Raw genomic sequence first — 12,576 nt, 5'->3', positions numbered from 1 at the left:
AGTCAAAGCATTTATCTTTTGTTTCCAGATGTACTAGAGATTATAAAAAACGAGTAAAGCAAGCCATTTCTAAAGAACCACATATATAAACGGCAAGTTATACCAATATCCTTTCAATGAAAGTGCTCCAAAACTACCAAACACTTGAGGCAAGATGCTGTTGCAAGAAAGAATGGTTATGGAAGTGGAATAACATTCTGCCTGGAGTTCAAACAGCCCAGCCACCACCGAGTTACCCTATAGGACGCAGCTGATGCGCTTTATCCACCAGCTAGCACCGTGTACCAGCCTTTTATCCAGGATGCAGGAACCCACACGATGCCATTCCTCGTAAAACCCTAGTGGGAAGAATAAAATCGCTCTTTCGGTGAGCGTAACAGCACAACCAACACCAGACGGGAATTCAGTGCTTGTTACAGCTCAAACCATGTACCTCGAAGCCTCCCACCAGCCTCCTGGCTGCCCTTTGGCTCGCAGGCATTTATCAGGCTATCACTTCCCAGCTTAAGCCATCACACGCAACACCCACGTGCGAATGCATGGGTAGAAGGCTGCTGCAAGGTAAAAGAAGCAGCAACTCTGGGAAGGCTGCTCGCAAAGCCCAGCAGTGGGAAGTTATTTCCACTGGCTTCGTTTCAATAGTTCCTGGATTTTCTGGCCTCAGAGCGTAGCGCACAGCAGCCCTTCGTGCTCCACCCCTGCTAATGTGAAATAGATGCCTGCTGATGGATGCAGCTGCATGTGCCTTATGTCAGAGCAACCCTCAGATTTAATCAATCTTCGCTGTAATCCAGTTGTCCAAAAGAAACATTCAAAAATGGCTCCAGGGGAGGAGAGCTTGCCAGAAGGCTGTCAAGATTGCTGCCAGCCCAACAGCAAGAGAAAAGCCATGCTCCACGTCCCCGCACACCGAAAACACCAGGCCCACAGCCTCCCTGCGCAGCAGCATTAATTAACGTGCGTCCTCACCTAAAAGCACAGGCAGCAAGATTGCTGTTGAGATTGCTCAAAAGATGCACAAGGAGAGGAAAAAAAAAAAAGCTGAAGGGTGGTTCTTCCCTTTCTCTGCTGTCTCCCACGATGCAGACACAGCCCAGGGTAGCTCTTGTCTGGTGCCCCCAGCAGAAGAAGGATGGGATCTGTTAGAGCAGGTCCAGAGGAGGGCCAAGAAGGTATCAGAGGGCTGGAGCACCTCTCCTATTTGAAGGGTAAAACATTTCTTCCCTACCTTCTTTTTTTTATTGAAACGATTCTTCCTGTATGTTTGTAGATCTTTTCACTAAAACACGCTGCTCATTACCAAAAGCTCAAATTCACAGCAAAATCTTGCAGCTCTGCCCAGCCAGAGATCTTGCAATGCACTGAGAAGCTAACCCTTCATCATGGAGTTGCCTTCTGGCATCTCAGGTAGGGTACGGAGGTTCTCCCACGTGGTTGTTCCTTCCCTGCGTCCCTACAGACTCATAAACCCTTGATTTTTCAGCCACATAACTGTGCAGCAAAAAAAAAATAATGAAGTTTTGGCAAAGTTAACAGCAAGAAAAGCCCTGTAAACAAAATGGTCAATTAAAATAGCTTTAGCTCATAATTTGCCCACTTATGAGAGACTTCTCCAAAAAGGGAACAAGTCTGAGCTCCTGATTTTCTCCTGCTGCTTAAATTTCTGCCTTCAAGCTGTATTAACATTCCTCCCACTTCAGTCTTGAGTTTCATTACTAACAGCCTGACTCCGATCTTAGTTTGTGTTTGCGAGGTGGTTTGATGCTTAAAAGTGCTGTGAAGATACTAAGTTATTTTGCTGCTTTAAAAGAAAACGCGAGATAATTAGGGCAGGCCCCAAAGGATGTACTTGTGACAGTAGCTCCTTGAATCAGCACTGCTGATTGCTCAGCCACGCTCACTGACATTTGTCATTTTGTGGCATGCAAAACAGAAAACAGACTCTGTAGTAATTCCCTGAAGAATGCGACTCAAATAAGCACGCTAACCCTAACCTACCCAACCGTCTGGGAGATCTCATTAACTCTATACCTTCCGCCGGTTTTCTTCGCGTACAAGCTACCCAAGCTCACCTTCCCCTGCCAGGTCATTACCACGTCTCAGCTTCCAATTTTGGGCTCCAAGCGGAGCAGGACCGCCTGGGTTGTAGGCAGCCATCTCCTTATTTCATCTGGCTTTTGACCCAAAAAGGTGCTGGTGCAGAAATTAGAGCGGAGGCAAATGGTGCCATAAGGGCATTTTTTCAATGGCGGAACAATTCCTTCGATGACACAAGGGACAGAACAATTGCTTCAGACAGCAGCAAAACGCAGCAGAGCCTGCCTCAGGAACACGCAGTTTGCACACACTATGGCAATAAAATCTATTTTTTAGCCATTTTCTCTGCTATAACTCCCCTCATCATGCACTGCACAGAGTTGTACCATAAAGGAAACAAAATTTCTTGAGTACAAGCTAAAGTAACACTTTTTATGTGAAATTAACAGTCATCCTTGTCAAAATTTTCTGAAAGTCAATTTTCATTTGAAACTCAGCCACCAGAATGATTTTGTGACATTAAATACTAAGAAAGGTTATTGTGGGACGTGGAGAACAAAGGAGCTGAAGTATTTCTGCTTGATGTTATTTCTTTATTCAAACCCAAAGAAGCTTCTTTTATTGTCCGTTCACAACCAGCCACATTCCAAACAACTGCATAAAACAAAGCGCCCAGCAACACTGTCAGTAAAATAAGGCCAGACTGCAGAAGGCACTTCCAATGTTAAACATGTTCAGTTGGTATCTGCATGGTAACTTTGGGAAACTGTCTTGGGGTAGGATTCCCTACGAAGTGCAGTTACAGAATTCAGGCTTAAATGTTGATCAGAACAAGAAATGTAAACATAAAACGTGAATTTAAAAACAATCAGCACACCTTCACCAGATTTTTCATGGAAGGATGCAGCTTCTAACTGCAGATAAACAAACTCAGAACCCAAAGGTGTGAGCCAGCAAGCAACAGTTCACTATGCAGACTACCAAACCTGGCTGCCACATGCTTCCTACGCAGCCCTGAGCAGCGAAAACTGCAAGAAGGCATCAGATACTCCCTGGCACCAGCAGCTGCGCTGAGCCCAGCTCTCGTTCTGCAACTGGAAAGCCACAGAGATATTTGCGAAGCGCTCCCTTCAGAACCACGTGTGTGAGCAGGATTCCTACAAGTAATTCGGCAGTGCAACGCCAGAGACACTTGCAGGTGGGAGGAGGAAAACTGGCTCTGCCTTCTAACTGTCAGGATTCATGCAACACTGTTTAGACACTACAAAAATAATTGCCTCCAGACAAGGGTTTTTTCCCTCTTGAGCCAGAAAAATTCCGGGACAACCACTTAGCAGCCCCTCTGCTAACCCAGAGAAAACAGAGTTAGCATTCTCTAAAGAAAAAAACAAACAAACAAAAAACTTCTCTATAATAAAGGTAATTAGAAAGCTACAAAGATTTTCTTGTACGTGTCATGCTCTGCATTGACAGGGCTGTGCTAAGTTGCAGCCGATCACAAGATTCTGTACCTGAAAATAGATGTTTACTTCGCTCAGGCTACAACTGCAGAGACTTCAGCTGTGCAGCTATATTTAGAGCAACAAAATGTTAATTAAGATCATCTCATTCCTGGGATCATTTCAGCAATGAAGTTAGCACAGAACCCATGCATTGCACTCCAGGGCTGCCTCCTGACTGCAACATCTTGCTGCACAGCAGTTAACAAACAAATAAAATGATTATGTATTTAGACACCTTAACATTAGTAAGGAGAAGCCATCATTGCTTCATGTTCAAGACATCCCTGACTTGTGCTCTGATGAATTCATGAATTCAGCTCATTTCCAAAACATAACAAGGAAGTATTCACAAACTGAAGGACAATGAATTGGTGCAAACAGACTAACACTCACCGATTAAGTGTGAATACACCTCCTATGTACAGTGAGGGGTTAGGAGTTTGACAACAGCACCTGCATTTATTTTTCATTATACAGACTAGGGCAGTCTTACTCACTTTTCCATCCCCAAAAGGGGTCACATGAATTAATATGTTAAAAGATAACCCAGGATTCCTACTGCCAAGGAAGCGCTCCTTGATTTGCAGTAATAAGAAGCAACAGTGACATCTAGTGTTTATTCGATACCAAGATACTGATTACCACAACTAATCCTATAACTCTACTAAACGTAAACCATTAATTGCATAAGGTAGGACATCACAACGACCATCATACTGCACACAAGTTCTGTTGTCAATAAACATCTACAGAAAATCTACCAGAATTAGCTGGCAAGGAGACACTGATCCCTGCACACCTAACTCACGTGTGCCATGTACAGCACGTATCAGCGTTCTCATCTGAATTGTTGTGGAGTCTCAAAGGTAACAGACAAAAAGTGTTCCTGAAGTTTAGAGAGATGCAAATCCTATGCAAATTCACCCACAGAACACAAGCATAGCTTTCTACTCTTAAACTGCCATGAGCTAACTCCATAATTTCTGATTACTATTAAGAAACTCACCTGGAAGTGATGAATTCTGAAAAGGTAGTTCTGAGGCTTTGTTTTATTGAACAACCTGCCTGCAGAAGCTCTGCAGCATACTTAAGTCATATTAAAAGATCTAATTTCCACATACTTGGACATTCAAACATGAAGAGACTCCTACTTGTTAAGCATCTTCAGACATGCATAGATTTGAAGTTTTCCAGCAGTGCTACACCTGTGATCTACCTTTTCAGCTCTACAGAACTAAGTAATCGGTAGAAGATAATAAATCTGCAACGTACCAGGGCTGTAAAACATTCATTTCTCTAGAAATAGCCCACATTTTTTCCTCAGCTAATAAAATGACTTGAAATTGGCTCAGAAAAAAAAATGGTTTTGATCAAAATTAGCAAATAAGGCCTGAATACTTACTGAACCTGCCTGATTTTAATGGCATTTTTATTACCAACTAGTACTCAACATCCAGCCCAATTTTTCCATTGCCCCTATAAAATAATCACTGCATTACAGCCAGTCTTTCCTTGATTAGAAAGTTTATTGTATTTTTAAGCAATCTTTGCATTATGTTCCCTAACCATCAACACACATAAACAAAAGCAACTTTTTTTTTTTTTTTTTTTTTTTTAAGAAAATTACCTGGGATTACAGTTAGCTGAAAGTAATGAAGCTTGTTTGGGTCAGGAAAATTCACTTTACACGTACCTGTGAAGCAAAAGAGCAATTTGCATCAGACAAGCGTATCTCCATTGGTGGGAAAACAAATGTATCATCTTTCATATCCTCCAAATTCACACCCTGATTAATCCCTGCATTCCAGTCACCTGATTTCCTCCACTTTTTCTTCAAGTGCCTCTTCTCTGTACAGTTGGAGCTCACCTGCAGTACTTGAACCTCACTTCTCTGAGCTGTTAGGAACTTTATTTCCTTTCAGTAAACCACGTTGTCTCACGGACTTGATAACACCAAAAGAATTATCTTCTGCCCAGATGCTAGAAGTCAGCATACAGAAGCAGCATTTCTTCCTTAGAATTCTTTAGCAGTAACCTGTACATCTTAACATTTGATAGCTAATACAATGCAGTTCCCAAGAGGTCCTGCAACCACAGCCCTATGCTAGCAAAGTATTTATATTTATTTTTATTTATACTGCTCCTACTAGCTTTTATTTATACTACGAGGTGTGCTGAGATACAAGCTTTCCTGACAGCTCCATCCCAAGTCAGATGACGTATAGAACAAAGTTGTTCCTCACCCCAGCTGGGTGCCACTATCAGCCTACTTTACTACACCCAAGGCAAGGTTCAGACTCCTAACAGGCAGTCGGATCCTTGCCCTATCCCTTCAAAAATTAGCTCTTCAAAAGTAAATTAGTTTTCCAGGGTTTTGCACCAAAATAAAAGGGGGGGGGGGGGGGGGGGGGAAGAGTCTACTTTTCATTAGTGCTTTTTATAATGAATTTCATTAATGAAATGTTCTGTTAAAAAGGACTTAATTAGCAAACTAACACTGCATTGGCAATGTGCACATTTTAATTCATGAGGCAACATTTCTTCCTACCAAGGCTTCGCAATCAGCCAGGAACTGTTTGAATTTGATGACCTGACCACTCCAGACAGCATGATTCCAGAGTGACTGCAGCTACTGCGCTGTTCAAAAGTTAGCAGGTGACTGGAAATCAAACAGATACTGCAGGCATATGCAGCATCCAAGACTGCCTCAAAATGGTGTGTGTACAACTACTGCATATTTGTGCTTTTTTATGTTATCAGCAAGAACACGCATTCAGAGCAAAAGTTCTAAAGGTTCAGAACAAACCCTGTGTTTTTACTCTCAGACTAGAGGAATTTAAGGACAATAATGAGAATGAAGAACAAGTGAAAAAAGAAGCGAAAACATCCATCTGCAAGGTTGTGTGGGGGCTGTTAGGAAACTAGTCAGTAGTTTCAGTTCAACAGATGCAAATTTGGAGCATAACAGCCCTTTGTTTGCTTTTGATGGCACAAAGTAGTTGCCTCTCATGCACAGAGCTGGCCTTTTTGGATTATGGCACAGACAAGATGTCAAGCTGGCAGAACACACATATATCCATGGATACATTATTATCCATATTATGCAGCCTTTAGCTTCTGAATCCATCAAGCTGGCTGTCTTATTTTCCTTAGTCAAGAAGATAAATAGCAGCAAAGCTACAGATCCTATTTGCCTGCAGAAATAAGTAGAAGCTTACACAAACCCTAGTAATGCATTCAGTGTAATAGCTACAAACCCCAATATACATTTTTCAACAGTTTATTATCGCATAGAGGAGTCTAAGCAAAAAAGTTAAAAGCTAAAACTACTGTGCAAGATGTCTGTAATTGCCTCGAAGAAAGAAGAGCAGACAGAAAGGAAGAGATAAATAATGCTCCTTCACGCCATCCCTTTTTGCTGCTTCTCGTCTGTATTTTTCCCCCCTCAATTCCTCCCATCAGGCAGTCTGCACACTGAGAAGTCTGATTTTTGAGACCTGACAGCTGATCTAGAGGCATGCAAATAGAAGAGGCTGAGCAGAAGCAGCACTCAGAGGTCTAACCTGGAGGGGAAAAAGAACAGCCAAAGCTTTTCTCAGATGGAGAAGACTGGAAACATCACGGGTTACCTGCCAGTGTAATCAGAGGGCGCATTCACTGCTTTTCTTTGGAAGATAAGCATATGGGCAGGACAGCGTGACTGCACAGCACAGCAGCACCCTGCACGTGAGCTCGCAGGCTGCAGCGAGCAGCTCACGCCTCGCTCTCTGCAGGGGAGGCATCCTGGACTCCTCTGAAATAAGAGCACGCACCAGGGGAAGTTACATAGAGCCAGTGATGCGCTCTCAAAGTGCCTCCAAGCCTGCTACGTGGTAGCTCCCAAGCTCCTTTTTTAGGAATCTTGTTAATTTTTGTCATTATTTTTCATTATTATGTCCACTTAAATAGCACACCAGGTTAGAGCGTGCATAATAAATAACATAATAAACAAAAAAGCAGCGGGCTGACAGCACGTTTCCTGAGAACTTAGCTATTCGCTCTGCCTCTAAATCAGCATTTAGAGTTTTTTAAATGAAGAGAGGAGAAACAGCAGTGAGTGTACTCTTCAGCTCCAGGTAACTTTGGGGGTTTCATGACAAGGAAGCTCCCACTCCACCAGCAGTCAGGTTCTGTAACGTAACCAGACGATCAATAGGATCCCCTTCCAAAGGGCACCAGCAAGGGTCCACGACTCCAACAAAGATAACCTGGGCTGCAGAGTTTTGCACAGCTTGCCCTCCAGTTAATAAATACATCATTAGCACTCAGACTTCAGTCAAAACAATCAGATCAACGGTCCTTTTCCCCTTAAAACACGTGCCATTAAATGCTATACTTACAAGGTAAATTAGCTTCAAGTTCTGCAACCTCTGTTGAAAGAAAAAAAACATACTGTTATTTATGCAAGCATAAAACCATACTTGAAGCCCAAATTGGCAGATCTAATTTAAGCCATGCCGTAAATCAAATTTCACTTAAAATATAATTAAGCCTCGCTGAAGAATTACCTTGAAATTTCTCTTTAAGCCACGCGATTTATTACTAAAACTGCTCCTCCGCCCCGCAGAGGAAGCAAGCGCACCCTGGTGCGATGAGAGGGTCCAGCTGTGCCAAGAGCAGAGCGCCAGGCTTCTGCTGCACAGAGCGCTGGCATTTCAAAAGCTGGCATCGTCCAAACCTCCCAGCTTGTCTACGTAAGGCACGGAAATACCAAAAGCCCAAACCCTGCAGGCTGCAAGCCACAGGGGCAGACACACCTCGAGAAGCAGGGTGCCAGCCCGATGATGGAAACAAGCACAGGAGGGGCACAGCCTGCTGGAGCAGCATCTCCCTGGAAAAAACCTGCTCACGTCCTGCACCACCGGCAGCTACAGGCTGCCTCGGGTTACACATCACCTTTTGGGGGACGCCTCCAAGCACGGTGCCACAGCCTTTATTCCTAAACCCCTCTCTCTCCATGCTGCCCTCTTTGCAAGACCTGCTGCTTCTTCCCTCTTCTTTACACCAAAGTCTAACTTTCAACTGCTTGTACATTTTACAGAAATACGATTAAGATGCAGGAAGCTACCTCACCCTTTTACTTTTCAAGTTCTAGGAAACCTAATCAAGTGTATATCTGCATTTCCTGTAGGTTTTCTTTTCCCGGCTTGATTTCTCACTTCACTTTCTAGCCTGCACTGACACCAACTATTAAGTTGGGCTAACGACGTGTATGAGATCTGAACACCAACTCTTAAAAATGTACATCTAAAGAAAATTATAATTAAGCTTACGATATGGGGAGGGTTTTTTTTTGGCACAGAATCCAAACTATCTCAAAACAATTAACAGCTTACTAACTCCCCAGCACTCTTCTTGTAGCTGTGCTTCCCAAACCTGGCTGGACACTGCAGCAAGCACGATGCTTGTTTGACTTGTGTTTCACACTTCTACATCAAAAAAATCACCATTGCATTCTTTAAAATCCCAGTCTCCACTGAAAAAAAAAGGACAAAAGGCCCACAATTCATGTACTGCCCAAAACATCCGCGTACAGGAGAGCAGGACGGAAGAACGCTGAACATTTGGAGCAATCTGAAACACAACCTACCAGCACTGACCGTGACCAACCGCTGCAGTAGCCCAAGGAACGTGTATTTGCAGTGCCCTGCGTGCACTTGCTGGAACCAGTAACTGACTGTCTTCCCACTGGCTTTCCTCCCCGGCACGGACAGGTTGCAGCTCGGACACTGAAGAACCAAAGGGTTTCCTGTGTACACCCCTCAAATGCCAACGTGGAATGGTTTAACAGCTCCAGAGGCTACGCCAAAAGGCTAAAAAGGCAGGGGCTGAACTCCAGCCCACCACAGCCTTTGGAAGAGCTGACTGCACACCGCTGATGTCCCCGAAACAGCTCGAGGAACTTTGCAGAATGGGAGAAAGCTCAGCACAAACAGCCGGAGCTATTTATAAACGATTTCACAAACAATAATTCTCCCTAGCCACGGCAATTCTCAGTCCAGAAATAGGAACACACACTGACATGTGTGCAGGCTTATGCTTTACGACAGACCCACGTGCAGGTTATACCCAGTAAGGCACAAACTATCATCGAGTTGCTCTGCTCCCCGTCCCCAGCTCAGCTTGGGGACAAATACACAGTGCTTTGTTTACTCGCCCCGCCGCGACTCAAACATATGCTTCCCGCCGCACTTTAAGTGCGCCGAATGAAAGTGTTGCTTCCTCAACTGAAATTAGCCTTCTCACCCACAACAGCACTTATTTCTCCTGGTTCTGTCCCAAACTCCCCTCTCCTGTTTAGCGTACATCTTTAAGGCTGCTAGAGAAGGTAAATACCTTGGAGCTCTAACAAAAACTCGATTCCCTAAGCATTGCTCCTAGTAGGAAAATGCTGTTCATCCCCTAATTCTCACCTGTCTTACAGCTTTCCATGCCTAGCTCCTCTGACCTGTGCAGCTGTACGGATCAGGGTGAGAAGTCAAACCACCTGCCTGACACCAACAGGTTCTCGATGAAGTAAGATTTCTTCTTACTCTTTCTTCTCCATTTCATTCCAGATGTTTGTTCTTAAACAAGCCACTATCAAATCCCACGTTTAGCTCCTATGTATTCTGTTACTGAACTCACCAACCTGACACCTGTAACTACAATGAGCCGCTGGGGTTAGAAACCTCTCACTCTGCAAGGCATCGCTTCATGCTTCAGGTGCACTGAAAATCAGAGGTGTAAAAGCGAAGGGATACACTGCCCCAGGCTTCCCCTTGTCAGTGAAGCTCTAGAAGAAATAATTCAAAGTGAACGGTTCTTTTTCCTTCTCTCTCCCTCCTCAAATTAACTTGAACCCTTCTCGTGCCTTTTTGGTTCTACAGTATCCATCACAGGTACGGTGCAAGCATCTTATTGCGACCTGGTGGTTCCCCCTTCAATAAATACGTCGCTCATTTATCAAGGAGTTTTCCATTGTTTTCTCCCAAAATAAGGGATGTCTCTCTGGGGGACATAAAAGCATCATTGAAAAGGAAATACTTTTGTAAGTCGCACAACGTGCAGAAGTTAAAGCAGGATTTTCTAAACAACTCCTCCCGTAACCTCAGGGGTGCTAATGAAGTTTCCTGTTTTTTTTTTTTTTTAATTCTAGAAAGTACAATTTTATTCTCATCTCTCTATTTTCCTCGTCTACTATAGTGACAAAGGATAGTACTGTACCTGAAGGTTTGAAAAAAGCCAATTTATGGATTCTCCTAATTTTTATTTACAGTGCACATCTACCTCATTTTTTAAGACCAGTTTCCCACTTGGTTTCTTTCAGGCTCGTACACGTACACACCTGACATTTTCAGGTTGCCTAAATCTAGTTGCAAACCCAGGCGTGCTGAAGACCAAGGAATAAACCATGCTAACTTGCTTTCTTAGAAATTAAGTTAGCTCAAGCTGTCACTTGCGATCAAACTAAGCAGCAGTGGTGATATAAAACCAGATGCTGTTTAGATGCAAAGCAACAAAAAAAAGCAGTTCGAGTGACAGCCTTTGTGATCAATAAGCACGCACGAGGCTGCTGCTGACATGCTGGCATGCCCTTTGTTTTTGATTCAATTTAGTAGCCATGTTGATTAGATAATATTAAACTCACATAATACTTGGGCTTGTCTGCAGCTCCTTTCTGAACGTTCTGCCTTTCAAGGTCCGCATTTGTGGTGTTCCCCACCACAGAGGGGCATGCCCCACTAACCTCCCGAACGTGCTCTGGTATTTGCAGGGCTGACCAGCGGAGGACAGCCTGCTTCCAAGCCATGACTTTATCACCCCAGGGAAAAAGCAGCTGCAAGGGAAGATCCAGCTATCTCAGAACTACTTCCCTTCACAAAGCTTTAGGGACAGAGATTTTCCTTCTGGAACATGCCCATGGCATAACCCAACACCACAGCACCCTGAGCCACGGTTGATACTTGAATAAGTAACCTTACAGGACAGGTAAGCACTCAAAGGGACAGCTTGTAACAAATAACAAAGGGCACCAGCATTTCAGGAGCAACTTTTTCACAGAATTGGGATTAAAAGTCTGTTTCACTTGCATCCAGCACCAAATCGAGGACAGCACTTGGTAAAATTCAGCTGATAGCTCACGTACTTCCACTTTCAGTAAAAATATTTTGAGTTTTCCTCCTCAATCACAGCATGCAATCATACCCGCGTTATCCCTTTTTCCCTGTTCTAAGGCTCTATCAGTTAACAGGCACGTGCAGTTGGCCACACTTAGTTTTTAAGTGTGAAAGCACTGCCTACATTTATCAGCAGTTGAGGTCAAGGCCATCTAATGCCTACTCGATCTGTTTACCAGCTTGTGTACACGACACATCGAGCACCACCGAGCACCGCAGGGTTATCAGCGCGACAAATGCATCCTTCAAAGGGATCCTGCAACACTTTCCCAGACTGTGCTCCCTGTCAGCACAAACAAGACTGTCCTTACCTCCAGATAAAAGGTCCTGGCTGTGTCTGGGTGATATCCCTAGTAAAACTGGCCTAGACACCTGCCTGCAGGGCTGATGAGACACTCGCCAGCTTTCCACGGACTGGGAAGAGGAGAGCATCTCTCCACAGGTCATTGTTATCAAGAAGGCAGCTATCAGACCTAAGTCCATACTGCCAGCTCCCGGAGCGAGGTGGGATTTAGGGTGCTGCGCCAAAATCACCCTCAGCTAAGCTTCCAAGACAGCCCACTGTGTGTAAACTGCTGTGAGTGCTGTGCAGACCTGGCGCCTGCTGCTCTCGTGTTGACTCAGAAGCTATGGCCCAATGTGAGGCCAAAAAGGATCCAGGAATGCTATGGAAAAAGCACAGGAATGCTATGGAAAAAGCACAGGAATCGCTCAGCTTTCCAGTGCCCCTGACCACAGCCCGTTGTTCTTCCAGGTCAGAGGCTTTGCACCCGTGCTAAGCTCAGCACAAAAGCTGGGGCAAACAAGGACAACACACCTGGGGCCTTTTCTCATCTCGC

At 44.2% G+C, this 12,576-nt stretch overlaps 1 protein-coding gene across 11 annotated transcripts in view; it reads right to left on the bottom strand.

Annotated features, from left to right (window-relative positions):
- The window catches only part of UBE2F (ubiquitin conjugating enzyme E2 F (putative)), a 67,351-nt gene that overhangs the window by 51,081 nt on the left and 3,694 nt on the right, over positions 1-12,576 (bottom strand). For 7 of the 11 annotated variants that reach the window (XM_040561214.1, XM_040561206.1, XM_040561209.1 and 4 more), the window contains 2 exons: positions 7,919-7,948; positions 5,167-5,232 (listed from right to left, as the gene is read on the bottom strand). The exons of 2 other annotated variants lie outside the window; for them this stretch is intronic. In XM_040561214.1, the coding sequence (XP_040417148.1) occupies positions 5,167-5,232; positions 7,919-7,948 (96 nt within the window). The remainder of the gene's footprint in view (positions 1-5,166; positions 5,233-7,918; positions 7,949-12,576) is intronic. 2 more of the 11 variants (XM_040561204.1, XM_040561208.1) reach the window with 1 other exon arrangement.

This window comes from Cygnus olor, chromosome 6, assembly GCF_009769625.2.
Source record: "Cygnus olor isolate bCygOlo1 chromosome 6, bCygOlo1.pri.v2, whole genome shotgun sequence".
Classification (NCBI taxonomy): Eukaryota; Metazoa; Chordata; class Aves; order Anseriformes; family Anatidae; genus Cygnus; species Cygnus olor.
This window is presented reverse-complemented; position numbering and strand designations above follow the sequence as displayed.